At 42.2% G+C, this 18,151-nt stretch overlaps 1 protein-coding gene and 1 non-coding gene across 4 annotated transcripts in view; both read right to left on the bottom strand.

Annotated features, from left to right (window-relative positions):
* Exph5 (exophilin 5) overlaps positions 1 to 18,151 on the bottom strand; it is an 81,641-nt gene that overhangs the window by 29,846 nt on the left and 33,644 nt on the right. For 2 of the 3 annotated variants that reach the window (XM_029481706.2, XM_029481705.2), the window contains exon 1: positions 11,826 to 12,379. Coding sequence is in view for 1 of the 3 variants with exons in the window: in XM_021172238.3 (XP_021027897.1) it covers positions 12,793 to 12,949; positions 15,214 to 15,374 (318 nt within the window). In the remaining 2 variants the exon portion in view is untranslated. Of the gene's footprint in view, positions 1 to 11,825; positions 12,380 to 12,792; positions 12,950 to 15,213; positions 15,375 to 18,151 lie in introns of those variants that run through there. The other variant, XM_021172238.3, reaches the window with a different exon arrangement.
* LOC147002017 (U7 small nuclear RNA) lies at positions 1,711 to 1,774 on the bottom strand. Its single transcript, XR_015044576.1, has one exon. It is a non-coding gene; the product is annotated as a U7 small nuclear RNA (small nuclear RNA).

Below are 18,151 nucleotides of genomic sequence, written 5' to 3'. Positions count from 1 at the left end.
AGTGCTGGGATTAAAGGCGTGCGCCACCACGCCCGGCGATATTTCTATTTTTGCCACCCAAGTAGATGTGCATTTGAGCACAACATAAAAAACACATAACAAACTGTCTACATCAGCTGAATATTTACTGCGTGGCTGGCACTGCTCTCGCTCAGATACTCCACACCTTTGGGGCAAAAACCATGGTTGCTTCCATTTCACAGATAGTAAAATAAAGTATGGGAAAGTTGGGAAGCACGGCTTAAGAAACCGTGAGCATTCAGGGTAGAAACTGGGTGTGGGCTGTCAAAACTTGTACTTATCCTTAACCTGCAGAGTACACTGACTTCCTTTGTAAATGGAAACATTTCTGTGTCTGGGCACTTATATTTTAAAGAACCATTACATCAGGGCCAGAATTGATTTATAAGAACCATTTAAAAAGAAAACCTTACCAAAATTGCTCCTGAGTGCTTCTGTTCATAAAGACCCTGATTTGGGGCTGGTGAGATGGCTCAGTGGGTAAGAGCACCCGACTGCTCTTCCGAAGGTCCAGAGTTCAAATCCCAGCAACCACATGGTGGCTCACAACCATCCGTAACGAGATCTGGTGCCCTCTCCTGGAGTGTCTGAAGACAGCTACAGTGTACTTACATATAATTAATAAATAAATCTTAAAAAAAAAAAAGACCCTGATTTTTGGAGGTAAGCAAGTAATGTTTCACTGTCTACATTGCTTTTCTCAATTCAACAATAGAGAGAAAATTTAATAATTCCTAAGTCCAAAGTTGAGATATGGCTGGCAACACGGCTTATCAAGCAAAGGCACCCGCCACCAAGTCTGCTGACCAGAGCTGGATCCCTAGAGCCTACATGGTGGGAAGAGAGGACTAGCTCCCGCAAATTGTGCTCTGACCTCTATACATATACTGTGGTATTCATGTGCCCCATCATATACACAAGATAAATGAATACAGATAAAAATAAAAAGGTATGGATGTCAGCTGGTCCATCTATAATCCTATGCCAGTGTGTGCTCTTCCGGATCCTAATTCAGGGTTGTAGACTTGTAATGACTCACGGTTCTTTGTAAAGTAGGCCATCTCCTCCACACAGCAGCAGCTCGGGAGTTACACAAGTTGGGACTGTGATTGGAGCAGTTAAGAGTAGCAACAGCAGCCCTTCGTCTATTTCCCTGATTCATGGCTCATGAAAGTTGACCATGAAAATTGGGAGACCAAACGGTTTTATATTTTAAAGGTAACTGTAGATGTTTTATAGTTGATCTCAGATTTTGGACAGAAATTGAATTAAGTCAAGGATAGTTTTTCATATTATTCTGAAATATTAGCTCTACTAACAATACTGTGCATGTTAAACACTAGTCAGGATTCCTTACTTGTCAGGATTACTTGACTTTTGGGGTTCCTGAGAGAAGGGTTGCTTTAGGGCAGCGGAACAAACAACTTGAAGTCAAATGATGGGTCCTGGCTAACGGCCTGAGCTCTGTTCCAGGCAGCTCCCTAGACAGCTCTCTGTAGATAGCTCTTGGCGCTTAATCTGCTCTAGAGAGCTTTCTGCTCAAAACAGCTCTTGCTTGCTAGAAAAAAATTTCAAAAAACTCTCTGGCTAGCTCATGGATTTTCCAACCAGAAAAGCTGCTATAAAAAATTCTTGGATGTTCTAGAGAAAAAAAATTCTAAAAGAGCTGTGTAACTCTCTAAGTAATTCTTGGTATTTCTGACCTAGGACAGAAATCCTGTTAGAAAAAATTCTAAAAGAGCTATGAAGATTCTAAAAGAACCATGTTTGCTATCCATGGATTTTCTGACCCAAATCAGAAATCCTGTTAGCAAAAAATTCTAAAAGAGCTGTGTTTGCTCTCCAGAGATCTCCAGACAGCTCAGCTCTTCTAAAAATAGAACTGCTATCACTCTCTGCTAGTTCATCTCATGCAGACCAAACCCCAGCCTTTTATTTATATATCAATTCAGTCATTTATTCCAGGTTCCCTCTTGACCATCCTAGAAATCATCATTCCATCATCTTAGCCCCTTGACTCTTAGGAAAAGGATAGAAAGTGTTTTTTTTTTTTTCCAAGCATTGCAAATAAATTCAGAGATCTGCCTGCTTTTGTAAACTTAGCTGGGTGGGATCCTGTCCTGAGATTACCATTCTAAGCATACCAGGATCTAAATTTATTCTCTCAGGCTGACCTTGAACTCAGAAATCTGTCTCGCTTTGTATTTTTCTGACAAGCTGGTTCATAGTGCAGCTGCTTCTACTCTCTTAGATCTGTGAGGCTTCTTATATAGTTCACATTGCATCCTTACATTTTACATAGCTGAGAAATTATATATTTTTGAACTCATGTTTTCAGAGTTCTTTCCTATAGCCTTGAGGGACATCCAGAAGGCCATTTTGCTGAGACATTAGACACACACACACATACATATATATGTGTGTGTGTATATAATATATGCTATATATACATATATTATATATATGATATATATACACACACACCATATATATAAAACACACACACACCATATATAACACACACACACACACACACACAAGCCTTATATCCACAGTAACCATGGACACTTGTGGAGCCCCATGCCCTGCTGGCTCTGTTCCAGGGGTGGGAACCATGTCACCCTGTCCCTGCCATGGCCGAACTGGACTGGCAAAATTTGAGGATTTTTGGATTAGGAGTGCACACATTGTTTACTTTATTCACTTGGGCTTGTGAGCCAGTCTTGCTATGCAGCTCCAGCTAGCCTGAACTCATTATGTAAATCAAATGGGCCTTGAACCTACCACAATCCTCTCTCCACCCACCAAGATTACAGGAGTATATTACCTCTTCCCATGTTTATTCTACTGTCTACACTTGTTGAAGCTGTGTTCCTCCTACAATCTGTGCACACAAACCAGTATTGTTTTGAAATCTTTGAAGAAAACAAATACGGCTGAGAGAAGAAACCTGTTTTCTGAGTGCTTTTAACCAAAGGGAACACAAAGAACAGTGATACCACATTAGCCTTGAAAAGGAAAATAAGAGTGACAAGTAAATGCATGGACAGTATGGAGTGGAAACACGTGCAGGAGGGAGAAGGTGGCAGAGAACTGTCACGGAGGTGGAAGGGCAGGATGAGCAAAAGCTGGGAGCCTGGCACAAGCCTGCACTCCTAGCCTTCAGGAGGAAGAGGAGAATCACCACACTAGAGAGGAGGTCAGCCTGATCTATACAGCAAGGTCCAGGTCAGCCAGGCCTGGGTAATGAAACCCTGCCTCAAAAGCAAGCAAGCAAGCAAGCAAGCAAGCAAGCAAGCAAGCAAGCAAGCAAGCAAGCAAGCAAGCAAATGAACAATAAAGGGCTGGAGAGATAACTAACGGCTAGGAACACTGGTGCTCCTCAGAGGACCCAGGTTCAGTTCCCAGTACCCACATGGTGGCTCACAACCATCAGTTGGGAGATCTGACACCTTCTTCTGGCCTCCATAGGCACCAGGCATATACCTAGTGCACAAACATATATGAAGACAGAATACCTGTAAATACATTAAATAAATAAATAAAATTAAAAATAAACAAGTAACAAACAAATGAACAAATGAATGAATGAATGAACGAATGACTACTCTACCCCAAAATAAAGGCTTGGAGATAGGAATGTTACCAGGTTGGGTGGGAACTGGCAAGCAGTTCTGTTAGCCTTGAGCCAGGAGTACAAGCCAGGTTGTGCCAGTTCTTTTTTAACCCTATCGGCTACAGCCCTCCCCACAGCTAAGCTGTCACTACATCACCAAGTCTCCTATCTGACTTAGAGTCAGAGCAACCAGGGCAGCATGCTGAGAAGGTTGAATAAGTGGGAAAGAGGGCTGAAGGGACAGAGGGTGTCTGTATCACAGACCCATCAAGTGCAGGCATACAGGGTAGGATATACAGTCACCTGGCGTGCCCTGCTATGCACGCTACCATTCACTTTGTAAGAGCAGAACTTCCAGCTGCCTGGAGGCCCATGTCTCTGCATCTACTGCAGGCCCTCAGGCCTTCCATAAGCATCATCGATGTCAAGAAGGATATGTTGGAAAAAGCCCTCTGGCCTTGACAAGAATAGCTCATCTTCTGCATTTATTGCCAACTCCCTAGTGATGTCATAGCTGAGAAATCTCACACAAATCTCTCCTTCCTCCCATTTCATCCATCCTGCCTGATATTCACCTTCTCTCTTCTGGAATCCCCCCACCCCCATCCTTCATGCTAACAACAGCAAGATCTTTGTAAGATTCAAACTTCATTCAAACTTCATAGACAGGGATTCATTGTAATCCCTGTCTAGAAATTCCGGAAAAGAATTGTTCAAAATCTTAACATGATACAAAGCTATTTTTTTTTGCTATTACATTTATATATTTAGTTATTTAGTTTGTGTATGTCTAAGCACATCTATGTGTCCACAAGTGTGCACATCTAGGTCAAAGACAATTGGCAGGAGTTTGTTCTCTTCCCATCACATGGGTCCTGGGGCTCACACTTGGGTCATCAGGTTTGGTGGCAAGTGTCCTTACCTGTGGAAGCATCTCACTAGCCCAGGGCTTTTCCTTTATCTGTGAACCTCTTAAGCAAGCCCTCACCCACCCAACCTTATCTCTCAGCTCTCCTCCTAGGCATTCTGGACCTGTCAACTTAATTCCACCTCAATTATTTGCTCCTTTCCACACCTTTGCAGATGCCATTCTGAAATCCTCATGCAATAGTAAGGGCAGGGCTCGAGAATACATGAATATTCTTTTCTAGCCCTTTGACCCCTGAGAAGTTCCATCTGTAGGGTCACAGGCAGTTCAGAGTCCATAAGTTAACCATGACTTCTTGCCTTTCCATCCTCATTCTGGTTAACAAACCCCACTGACTCAAGCCCAGGATTCTCTCTGAAATCCATCCTTGTCTCTGCATCTACCTGCACTCCTTATACCCTCTCAGTGCAATAGCCCTTATCTGTCCTGGTGTCTCCAAGCTTGTCCGAAACAGGACAGATTGAACTGTGCCTCTTCCCTTCCAAGTGACAGATGAGGTTAATTCCTGCATCTGTGAAACCCTACATGACCTAGTCTTGACATGCTCTCTGGCCTCATACCCTACTTCCCTTTGTCACTTCAGCCAGAGGGAATTTGACAGACACCTGAGCTTCTACACATACCGTTCTGTGTCTGAAACATTTTCCTGACATCTCTGGGCCTGGACAATTATCTTACACTCAAGGATCATGTAGCTGTCACTCACTCCAGAAAACTGAACCAGACTTTTGCTAGAGTCCTGTCCCTCAGATGTGATCCCACACCATATATGTCTTCTCCACTGTGGTCAATCTTCTTGACCTCTGATTTTTGTCTTGATCTCACAGAAATGAGGCATGTGAATGAAGGTGAGAACTGTCGGTGTTGGTCTTGTGGAATTCTGGTGTGGTCTGATTAGGTAAATGAATGAAGGAGGTCATTCTGCTTCCCATATTCACTCCTCCTCTGTTGTCCATCACCATCTACCTAGCTCCCCAAGGCAGAAAAAAAAGAAACAGCACCTCCACTTCTTCCTTACCTACTACATCCAACTGCTACAGTGTCACAATTCTACTCAAAATCCTGCACAGAGCTGTTCATTTTCATATTTGCCATCCCAGGAATGTAGAGGTTTCTTTTCTTCTTGTTGTGACTAATATCCAGCAAGAAGCAACTTAAGGGGTAAAGGAGTTTTGGGCTCGTGGTTAAAGATACAGCCCCGGTGTTTGTCTCCTAGATGATTCTAAATTCAGTTAAATTGGTAGCTAAGATTACATATTATAAATTTTCCTCCTCTCCAGTTCTTATGTATGCTCTCATTTTTATTTTGTTTTGATTTTTTGAGACAAAGATCTTATGTAGCCTAAGCTGGTCTCACACACACTGTGATGCTTGGCCCATGGAGTGGCACTATTAGAAGGTGTGGCTCTATTAGAGTAGGTGTGTAACCATGAGCGTGGGTTTTAAGACCCTTATTCTAGCTGCCTAGAAGCCAGTATTCTGCTAGCAGCCTTCAGAAGAAGATGTAGAACTCTCAGCTCTGCCTGCACCGTGTTTGCCTGGGTGCTCCCATGCTCTTGCCTTGATAATGGACAGAACCTCTGAACCTATAAGCCAGCCCTAGTTAAATGTTGTCCTTATAAGAGCTTCCTTGGTCATAGTGTCTTCACAGCAGTGGAAACCCTAAGACACTCACTATGTAGCTGAGGTTAGACTAGAAGGGCCTTACGAGTATGCACCATCATGCCAGCATTCCTGATACTGACTCTAATCTACCTATCTTCCTTTCTTCCTTTCTTCCTTTCTTCCTTTCTTCCTTTCTTCCTTCCTTCCTTCCTTCCTTCCTTCCTCCCTCCCTCCCTCCCTCCCTCCCTCCCTCCCTCCCTCTCTCTCTCTCTCTCTCTCTCTCTCTCTCTTTTCTTTCTTTCCTTTTATCTATCTTTCTTTGTTCTATAGGTTGGAACAAAGATTTTCTGCCTAGGCACTGCTGAAACTCCTTTTCCTGTGCTCTTCTGTCTCCGTCACTGTAAAATGTTCCTCAGCTCTCCTGACCTCTACCCTCACGTCATCTGTGAAAAAGGGAAAGGTTTTAAAGCTGAATGTCCACCGGGGCATAACACTGCCCTGGGCTGAGAAACCACTGAGTTGATTGATCTTTCTAAAGTGAAGAGCAGATGAGGTCAACTTGAGCTGACTCACCAAGTCTCAGTGACCTAGATGGATTTCTGCGTTCTCTGGCTACCACATCCTTGCTTGGTACAGACTCTAGTCTTTTAGTCACCTAACTTGGTCCTCTTTCTCCAGGAAGCCTCCTGGATCCTATAGTCTATGTTAAGAATTTCTTCTATTTGTTCCCCTGGAGGGAGGATCCTTGTCGTCAGATGCTCAGCACGTGATACATCTGACAATGTATCTGCTATTACCTAGGTCACAGCTAGGCCACATGAGATCCCTGTGTAAGTTCAAAGGGACACAACTTCCTTAAGACCCTTGACTGTTATAAAGAACAGATTCAGTGGTGCATGCCTTTAATCTTAGCACTCAGGAGGCAAAAAGGCAGGTAGATCTCTAAGCCATTCTGGTCTACAGAGTGAGTTTCAGGACAGGCAGGACTCCATAGCTATATAGAGAAACCCTGTCTGGAAAAAACAAAATAAACAAAGAAACAAAACCCAAAAACAAACAGCAACAAAAATGAAGGAACAAATCAAAACTGAATAGTTCTGAGGTGAACCAGCCACCCACAGCATGGGCCAATCAGATTACAGAGTCCTCCTGGAAGAGACTTGGCTTTATGTCCACGCTTTCCCTAAATGCTCTGTCTGATCCTGGGTGGGACTTTGATACAAGCTTGACAGAACACAAAAGTAAAGCTATTTATTGCCTTGGCTGTTATCACCCATGTCGGGAATTGTTACAGCCATTAGCTTTGTCTGAAGAAGCTGCAGGGCTTCCCAATTATCCTGGAGAAAGAAAAATAAAGAAGTTCCCCCCTTCTCAGCCTTGTGCTGCCTCAATCATATTCCAAAGCCAGGATCTGACCATCTCTTCATGTAAAACTGTTCACGTGGCTCAAACTTCATAAAGATAATCAGATCAACTGGAAGCCACAGGCTACCCAGGGCGGAACTCAGACTCTCCCCATATCTTGCTTCTCCCAGCTGCTCATCTGTCTGCACCACACCCACCATCACAGCCTAAGAAGGAGAGATCTCTTTAACTCGGAATTCTCTGGCTAAGGGTCTTAGAGTCTTCTATTCCAGCTCGGATTTTTCAACTAGAAAAATGGGAAAGAGAAAGAAGGGAAGAGGGAGCAGGAGGCACACAGAATATAAATTCAGGGAAAATACGATGTGCCTTTTAACTTTCCAAAATAGTATTTGACCTTTCTGCTTACGTAAGAGAGTTTGCAGCTGAACGGCCCAAGCTGTGTACGCCCTATGGATCAGGCAAATTTGGGCATGTCTGAGAAGTGGTTAGGTGGATCCACCAAAGCTCCTCGCATTGAAGGGAATGAAATCATCCTTAAGGAACAGAAGGGTGGGCTTCAATTCTCATCCAGAAGTCACAGTTATCAGCCCCTGTGTAACCATGCTGGGATAGTCACCAGTCTGCCGTACACCATGGGAATTCTCTAAGGAAAGGAGGCTTTAACTGTACATATGATTCATGAGCTTTGCAAACTTGCTCCCTTGTGTTTTCATTTGGGGATTACCATAGGAAAAGAGCAATGGGAAAAAAAAAAAAAAAAAAGAAACCCTATATTTCCGAAATTGCCAAAACCAGGAGGAGCATATGGTTGTGGCTTTCGGATAGTGGGTGGACAGAGGGTTGGTGGCTCCCTGAGGGCGTGACTTCCTGGTGGAGCATGCTGGAACATATTGCCTCATCATGCTCAGGAGGGAGTCATTTCTGTAACTGGGAATCTGAACCAAGAAAGGAATAGCTAAGGATGCTATTTCGAAGGTCAGAGTGCCCAGGGTGTATACCACAGACACTTACTAAACTCTACGGAGGGAGCCTGTGGGACAGCAGAGGTACTGAAACTTTGTGGTGGGGGCTGAGGGCCATAGGCCACACACCAGCTACCTTATAACATGACCTGGGAAGCCCCACTTCCAGGAAGTGTTGACGAGAGCTGCATGCATTACGTTAGACTGTCTAGAGTACATGGGATAGCAATAAATAGAAGGTAAGCATAAATGTGTTTCTTTCTTCCTGAGGTTTGGGTCAATTCAATCCTTTCCAAGTAACATAAAAAACCATAAAGGGAAAGCTGGGGCACACTGTGAGTTTTGGAGGAAGAGGATATGTCTGAGGCAGAAATGGAAACCGTGTGACTTTTTATAACAATACGGGTGGGAGCACTGCGTTCTTGTGGATTTTTTTGGTTCATTGAAAGTAAGAAACCAAACTTCAAGATTCCATACTCAGGAGGCTCAGGTAGGAAGACTGCAATGAGTTCCAGGTCAGACTGGGCTACATAGAGTTCTAGGCCAGCCTGGACTACAGTGTGCCACTCTCTCTCAACAAAGCAAAACAAGAGAAGACAATATATACCACCACCACTACCAACACCCCATATACTGTAGTGTCCCTTATCCTTGTGTGGTGGATACATTCTAAGATCCCTCATGGCTACTAGAAACCACAGTTAGTACAAAATCCTACAGTTACCTTATTTTTCTTATACATAGATACCTAATGCTTAATCCATATGCTATGCATAGGAAGAAATAGATATCACTAATGAATAATAACAAACTTGGACAGACATGAGTTACGTGATTCTGATTTCTCTCTTTCAAGTCTTCTCATCATATCCTATGGTAGTTTTGGACCAGGGTTGAGAATTAACTGAGTAAGGAGGGAAACTATCCTAATTTTACTAGTTGGGTCTTAAAGTAAACAAGGATATCTTGCCAAATTACGAAGCCCCCTCCCCATTTTATTTTCTGAGAAAAGTTGTCTACTCTCCAGTGTCATTTCCAAGGGAAAGCCAAAGCATAGAGCTGAGCATGGTGGGATACATTTACAATTGTAGAATCCAGGAGACCGAGGCTGAAGGATTGGGAGTTCAAGGTCAGTGTGGGCTACATAGTGAGCCTGAGACTAACCTGGCTTCAACAAAAAAGACCTTATCTCAAAACCAGAACAAAACCAAACAAACACCCAAAGCCTAAAAGAAGAAAATAACCCTTAAAAGAAGAAATAGCTTAAAAGAAAAAAAGAAGAAAATGGCATACATATCTAATCTCAGCCCTTGAGAGGCAGATGGAGCTCTGTGATTCTGAAGCTAGCCTGGTCTACATAGTAAATCCCAGGACAGCCAGGACTACATAGAGAGACCATGTCTCAAAAACACAAACCAAGAAGAGAGAGAAGGAGGAGGAAGAGGAGGAGGAAGAGGAGGAGGAGGAAGAGGAGGAGGAGAAAGCAGAGGAGGAGAATTTGCTTATCAAGAGTTTCATTTTCTGCATATAAAGTTTGGTGTTTTGTTTTTGCCTTTCTTTTCCTGACCTGGTTACCTTTCCTCTAAATACTGCTCTGGAAAGTCAAATCAAGATGCCCTGCTCTGGACTCTCTGCCAGAGGAGTGGATGCTTCCGTCTCACCCATGCCTATCTTATGGCTATATTAATAACTTCAATGTTGACTTATTTTGTGCCTGATACTCAAATATCTGTTACAATAACCACAAATAAGATGTGAAAAGGGAAAAAGATGAAAATAAATAAACTGAGAAGTATGTTGATTTAAAAATTAACATCGTAGCATAAATTATACTAGAAGAAATTAAAACGATCCATTAAAGTGGGGGGAAAATTTTTTTAATTGCTTTGCTGACTTACTCTCCAGGGCACCAAGCATGACAGTCCAGCCCTGGCAAACCCTTGACGGCTTGAGAAAGTAGAAACCTGAAAGTTCTCTGCTGACCTTCCCAGATCCCGTCAGTCCCTCCCCAGAGTTCAGACAAGGAACAACTTCCTTGTTAGAACACATTTTAAAGGCTGCTTTTGTACTTTAAAGATCAGAACTGTTAAAGTTAAAGGCTACATGGGACTAGAGAGCCCATGAATTCATATTAGCTGTCTTGGTATGACACCTCCCACCCCCAACATAAAAAAAAGTTCCCTCACATTTAGATTTCTATCTAGACATTGAGGTCAAGTTCAAATTTGAAAATGAAGAGAGCGTACTTTTTGCATGATTCTGTGAGACCTTGTAGGAATAAACACTAGTATATACCCTTTGTTATATTCTGACCTGGTAGATCAAATATTTGTCAAGGTAGAGACAGGAGAATCAGTGTGAGCCTGAAGCTAACATGGGCTATCTGAGTACCAGGGCAGCCTAAGCTACAGTATATATCCTTGTCTCAAACAAACAAACAAACAAACAAAGCAAGTAAATAAATAAACACACCACTATTAGTGATCTTGTTAAGATAAATATTAAATATTCCCATTCAAAGTTTGAAAGTGAGATGTACTTGGGGTGGTTAAGACGGCTTGTTGGGTAAAAGTTCTTGTTGCCGAGGCTGCAGACAGAGATTGATCCTCATCCTACACAGTAGGACAGAACCAGTTCCTGGAAGTTGTCCACTGACCGCCACCACATGCATGGCATGGTGCAGGCTTGCCCTCTCTGGCTTTGTCTCTGTCTTTCTCTCTTATATACACAGTAATAATAATAAAAATGAATATTTTTTAAAAGAAAGAAAGAAAGATGTATTTAAAAATGTCGATGATGTCTGGACAGTACTGAAGTAATGACTTGGTTGCATATCTCCAGGCTGTATTTTGTCAGTCAAGTTAGGAGTCAATTTGGTATCTGAGAAGGACATCTGCTGAACAGAGTCTGCAAGTTTTCTGTTTGCCCTCTGGCCAAAACACATACCAAGAATGACGATCCTAGATCTTTTATGGTTGTTGATCAACTCTTGGAGTAATCTATAAAGTGAGCTTAGAAAAAAACAAAACCCCAACAACTGCCTATGGAGTAAACTCGTTTCTTCCACTTTCCCGGGTCTCCTAAGCCATCTCCTTCCTCTCTATGAAACTCTGCCTTAAAAAAAAAAAAAAAAAAAAAAAATCCAGTCTCTTAAGATTCAACACAGTGAAACCCTCGATCTCCCGTATGCTGGCAATCAACTTCTTTTCTCCTTGAAAAAAAAAATGCTTCCTAGCAACCACGGAATATTTTTCAGTTTTAAATCTTCCAAACAACAGAATTACTATTACCCCAAATGTTTTGTTTTGCTTTTGAAAAAGCAACTCACCGATGAAGAATATGCCTGGCAAGAGGTTCTGGTAGGTACAGTCCCACAGATCTACATTTTGTTCAGCTCTTTCAGTCAGGTGAAAGCCGAAAGTAAACCGTCCAGGTGCTCCCGGTGCTCTGGTGCCCGGTGAGGTCCCAGAGCCTCATCACACGCCCCAGCAGCTGCTTGCTGCAGCTTGTTTTTCAGGGACAGTGACCTCCAACACCTTTGATTTAGCGCCGCAACTCAATCTTAATGGTTCGCCAGTGAGGGAACACATCACGTGCCAAGCCAACACCTTAAGAGGGTGGGAAGCTTTGCAACCAGAAAGACACGCGGAAAATTCTCAGGAGTCAGCTCAGCCCGCTCATTTGTCACAAAGCTGTACACAATGACACTCGGAGTAGAGGGGGACTGATTTCTGCAGCCTTCAACTGAACGTCTGCGCCGGTGCCTGCAGCCCCTCCCTCTCCTTAGATGGAAATTCTGGGCAACCACTCAAAAACAGTGGCATTAGCATTTCTGAAATTCAAATTCATTTTCCTTTCTGTTTGGGAGTTGATTTTTCGCCCTTCGTTTACCCACCCTGACACTTATTTTCTTCTGATCTTTCAATGTCAGGTCTACTTATGGACAAAACCGCATAGTCACTGAAAAGCTGTGATTTAAATTTATCTTCCTAGCCAAGGCGCAGACTCTGCTCCAGACTCAGCAGAACATTGTCAATAACTCTTTCCCAACATTTAACCCATGGTTCTCCAGGTTCACCACCCCGGGGTGGTAGCAGTTGCTTAAAAAGCTGGCTTTCAGGGAAGCCAAGTTTCAGTCTCAAGAGATGTCCTGAAGTGAGTGAGGTACCGTTTGCTTCTTCGTGACTACCCAGACTTCAATTCTAAGAACATCGAACATTCTGAACACCAAACGGGCTATTTGCCTCTGTACTAGAGAACCTAGGAAAGCGTCATATGACCTGAGTTAAACTCACCGGTTTGGTCTCTGAGACTGAAGGTTCAGAGTCTCCTTCGCAGGTCGTCTGAATGAGAACAGTGAAGCAAAGGATGACCGAAAGCTCATTCGGGAAGAAACAGATGGTTTTTGGTTTATTAGGCTTTTAGATCTTGGTGTTTGTAATTCCATCGGATCTTAAAAAAAAAAAAAAGCAAGCATCGTTAAAAAGTTGTAGACCTGCAGACAGGGACTGGAAGGTTACTACGGCATGCTTGCCTTACACATCCCTGATAGAATGTTACCTGCCTATAATCCTAGCACTTGGTAGCTCAAGGTACACATTAAATTTTAGGTGGCCTATGCTACGTGAGACCATTTTTTAAAAAAAAAATCAAATTAATGTACTTTTTGGTCATTTTAAGTTAGAGACAATTTATTATTATAAAGCCCAGTCTGGTGGGGGTGGGGGTAGGGGAGCAGTCTGATCTCAAACTTGCAATCCATCTGCCTGAGTACTGGGGTTATAGGCATCTGCTGCTATGTCTGGCTTTCTGATAAATCTTAGCGGAAGAAGGAAGTGTGGCTTTTGTCTCCCTCTCCTTCTGAAGTCTGTGAGTAGTTAGCACCCCCATATGACATCAAAACTGCAGAGAAGACAGAGGTGCTTCTCAGGGCCCTGTACTCCTACGGTTCTGCAGGGCTGTGTCACGGGCGCAGTCTGTACAGCATTCCTTTCGGGAAGCCAGTTCTGTAGGTCTTTCTCATTACATCTTCTACATGGATGTCCAACATCCAAGCTAGCAAGGCAGGGGACACATTCATTTCATATCTTGCTGATCCAAATATATTTTAGAAAATTTCAGTTCTTTGAAACCATGGAGAGTTTTCATGTAAACCCAACCCCCCTCCCCCCCAAAAAAGAAAAGAAAAATAAAACCATTTAGAGTGCTTCTTATTTTTTTCCCAAAATCTACTCTGGATATGCGTGATATGTGATGTGTATTTAATATGTATATGCATGTAATATGTATATATGATATAATATTTATATAACTTTATATAACATACAGCTTATATATGAGCTTGCAATTTTAAATTGAAGGCCTATCAACATATCCAAAGACCATAGTACCATAATCCTTTTGTGAATACTGACTTTATAAATGTTGTAGTTCAAGATAAGGCAAGGGCACCATGGCCTACACATGCTCAGTCTAAAACCATGAGTCTTGGGTTGGGGCTGGGATTAATGGCAGAACACTAACCACACATACGTACCCCACACACAACTGAAAATCTGATTTGTCCTTTCAGATTGATTGGTTTGTTATGAGAGTTGGAGATTTTATCATCCATCTATACATTCAGAAATATCTTTGCCCATTTCAGGATGTTAGTAATGTCAACAAATGCAAAAGTAGTCCACAAGACTAGTTCTGTAACAGGGGTTAGTTTAGAGTTTACTGTTTCTGAATGTTTGCCACACCCACAGTTATCCTGTGGACACAGGTTCCATGACCCTCATTCAGAGTGGGTAAAGTTAAGTGACAGGCTGGCAGCCACAGCCAACTGTGCACTCACTAACTACAGCAGGCTCTCACTACAACCCACTCTGGAGACTATTAAGACTCCAGGGCAGTGTCAGCTCCATCAGCTTTCTACTTTCTGCTATGAAACCCCCAGCCTTCTCTACCTTTCCTTCTTTCCATTTTTTTTTTTTTTTTTTGCAGTGTGTGTGTGTGTGTGTGTGTGTAGGGTTAGGATTGGGTAGGGCAAGGTCTTATTCTGTAGCTCAGAATGGCCTGAAACTTGTGACAATCCTAGAACTTCAGCCTCTTTAGTGCTGGGATTAAAGGCAGGGAGGGGCCAACCCAATCAGCTCATGTTAATTCTTTTTATTTGAAGTTTTCGTGTGTTGATATGTACGACAGTTGTGGAGGTCAGGGGGAACCTTAACTGAACAGTCTCCACCCTCCTATCTTCCCTTGGTGTTTTGCTGCTCTGCTGTGTGTCAGGGTAGCCAGTTCAGAGGTTTCTGAGGAGTCTCCTGTCTCTGTCCCTTCCCTTCCTACAGGACTGCTGAGATTGTAGGCATGGTTTACTGTGTCCAGATATATGTAGGTTCTGAGGATTTGAATTTAGATCTTTACACTGGTGCAGTAAATGTTTACCTACTGAGCCATCTCCTTGGCCCTTAGGGTATTTATTAACATACATAATTTTATTGAATCCTCAGAGGTAACCATATTGAAGTTTATCAAGAAATAATTTGCCCATAATCACAGAGAGCCGAATCAGGTATCTGTGCAGTATACGCTATCATATCAAACTTTAGACCCTTATAACAGTCCTTAGTCATCCATTGGTTAAACTTCAAATGCTTGGACTCACTGTCTGTGATACTATACCACAAAGCAAGGAAAGGGTCATTTAAAGTGAAATTTATTTTCTTTCTCACCATTTTTTGCCACCCCCTTTTGTAGCCTATATGTAAGGGGTGGCTTTAACATCTGGTTAACATCTGTTTCATTGCAAAACTTCTTTCTTTGAATTTCTTCAAACCATTCGCCAGTTGCTCCTTGAAGCCATCTGATATCCCTCTTTGTCTTCTGAAGTTTGCTGGAAAACAAAACAAAACAGAAATATCAGTGCAGTACTCAAATCCATCCCTAATTGGAGCAGACTCGGGTAGTGAGTTGAACTTTGCATACTAGAGAAGCAGCCTAGGCTGAGAACCTGAGGGAAAGTTGCCATAGTTAGCGCTCCTTTTGACCACGGTGTACATAGTTACACACATTCTTCTGTATATGGTGTAGTCTTCTGTATATATGACAACTAAAAGGTTTCTTCTGGTTGCTAAAATAATCACAGAGTCAATGACAAGAAACCTGGTTGAGCAATGTGTTAAGACTTGGTCTAGTAAAGCAACTAAATGGAAGATGTTCTAATGACATGTAGAAACTGGAATATTCTGGTTCTGATTACTCATTCGCTTATTCATTATTACATTAAGTGTTTATTGGGCAACATTAATCAACTAAATGTTTATTGAGGTCCCGTGTAGGCTGTGGGGAACATAACAGATGGGACCTGTGCACATCCGTTTAGTGGTCTGCGAGTAAAGCTAACATGTGGATTATTAACGTAATCCATGGCTTTAGATGGTGAAATTTGTTTAACACAAAGGCCGTGAATGAGAACAGTGTTAGCGATCAGGATGCAGAGGACAGTCGACTTGGAGATGGATGAAAGTAGAATCCAGACAGTGAATGTCTGCACCTGGCTGTACTTTTGAGATCTCAGACCTGAAATCCTAACATGGCTTCTTTTCCCCTGCTTTTCCTTACTTAGCTGTCTTTCCAAAGAAAAAGTTGTTTTAAGTCCTTAACTAATTCCTCTCCAAGGTGAGTTGTTTCTCAAGAAGACTCTAGAAGTGTCTGAAAGTAATAGGTGCTTAATGCCCTGGGTGAAGCACAGCCAACCTTGAAAGCAGATGGTTTAGCACTGATGAAAATGGTGAGCTTATTGGTTTCCAAACTTGGGGATTTCTAGTGTTTGGGGAATTATTTCAATTTCTGGTAACTGTAACCCTTTGTCCAAGGTCCTCTGGAAAGCACAAGTGTTAGGGCATTTCGGGTGTGTGTGTGTTGTGTTTTGTTTTGGGATGAGGTCTTGCTATGGAGCTTTGAACGCACAGCAACCCTTTTCCTTCAGTTTCTAAGTGTTAGGGTCATAGACTTGAGCCACCGTGCCTGGCTCTTGTGTTGAGTTTTTGCATTGCTAAGAAGATGGTAAGCAAGATGATGGCCAAGTGGCCACTTTGGAGTTAAAACCAATGAACCAAGAGGGCTGTAACTCACTCCTGCTCGAGGCTACGATACTGCTGTTTTATAAAAAGTATTAGAGAAGCCAGGGGTCATCCTGCCCAGACTTGCACTTTGAAAAGCATTAGGCAGCAGCAGGAATATGTTCAGCCTACAGCCTACAGCCTTGCACGGGTGCCTCTCGTTTTGCTATTGTCACTTCCTGTTACCTGGTCACCCACTCCTTCTATTGCCATCTCCAGTACTAACAGAATAAAGACAACCCCAGGATCTGTTTCTAATCAATATTTGTATTTCACTTAAAACGTCCCTCACAAGTCTAGAAGTTCCATTTTTTCAGAGCTGTCTCTAATTGTTGTTTCCCCAAAACCCTGCATCCTCCTCCACTCCTAGCATATCCATCTTACTTCAGAAGCTACATGACTTAGGGTGCCCTGTATAAATCTATATAGAGGGATTTCTCCCTTACCGGCATGATACAACTCGAATTCTCTTGTAAAAATATAATCATAGTCAGTCTCATGTTAAGTATGACATGACCATCACCATATTGTGGCCAGTAAAGTTACTCATCTATATTTCTCTGTGAATACCTATACACTCTGAATTCTATTTCAGGAAATACATCTTAAAGTAAGAACCACTCTCAAGTATACTGATGCAAATGAATACCATGTAGTTGCTAACTATAATTACATAGGCAATGTAGAATCTTAGAACAATAAGTACAGCATGAAACAAAACAGAATTTAATCTATGATTACAGGTATGTAAAAATGACATAGCCATTTGGATACAGTAGAGGAAAATAGAAACATCTAATTTTTTACAGTAGAATAATTATAACTAGTATGTCTACAGTTAGCCTTTTTGTTACATGTAATCCATAATTACAATGTATTAAATGAGTGATTTCTTTATGTTTAATTGTGAATTTTTATTACACTATCATTTTGAAAGAAGTTACATTTTTATAATTCTAACAGTTTTTGTTGCTGTTGTGGCTTTTCTATGTGATTTTACATAGTTATGGAAAATTTATCAGATATACACCAGGAGATGGCCTCCTACTGTGCCAGTGTGGAGGTACCACAGTAGGTAGAGCAGGATGGCCCCTCCTCAGGAGACTGAAGTCTAACAGGAGAAAGCCACAAGAATCTCACAATGACACAGATGAGCTAAGCAACCGTGGTGCGTGTGACTTAAGCATTCAATACATATTTGAACTCTCAGTAAAGAACAGTGAACAAGCCAAGTCCCTATTCTCATGGAATTTAAATTCTTCTGGGGTAGGAATGTTTATGCATGTATGAGTCATAAATAAGAAAAAAGTAAAGAGGTCACAAGAGGGTGTGACAAGGGGACCTGCTCTAGGGAAGCAGTGACGATTCCCTGAGATGATGGAGTGGGAGGTGGAAGAAGTAAGGTTTTTGCAAAGAGCATCCTAGGCAAGAGGAGTGTCAACTATAGGCAGCGTCCTAGGCAGAAGACAACATCCTAGGCAGTAGAATATCAATTGTAGGCAGTGTCCTAGGTAGAGTATAGCAATGAGAGGAAAGCCTAGAGATCCAG

Source organism: Mus caroli, unplaced genomic scaffold (genome assembly GCF_978045245.1).
Source record: "Mus caroli unplaced genomic scaffold, Mus_caroli_1 scaffold_11, whole genome shotgun sequence".
Taxonomy (NCBI): Eukaryota; Metazoa; Chordata; class Mammalia; order Rodentia; family Muridae; genus Mus; species Mus caroli.
Note: the sequence above shows the minus strand (reverse complement) of the source record. Positions and strands in the feature narration are given on the sequence as shown.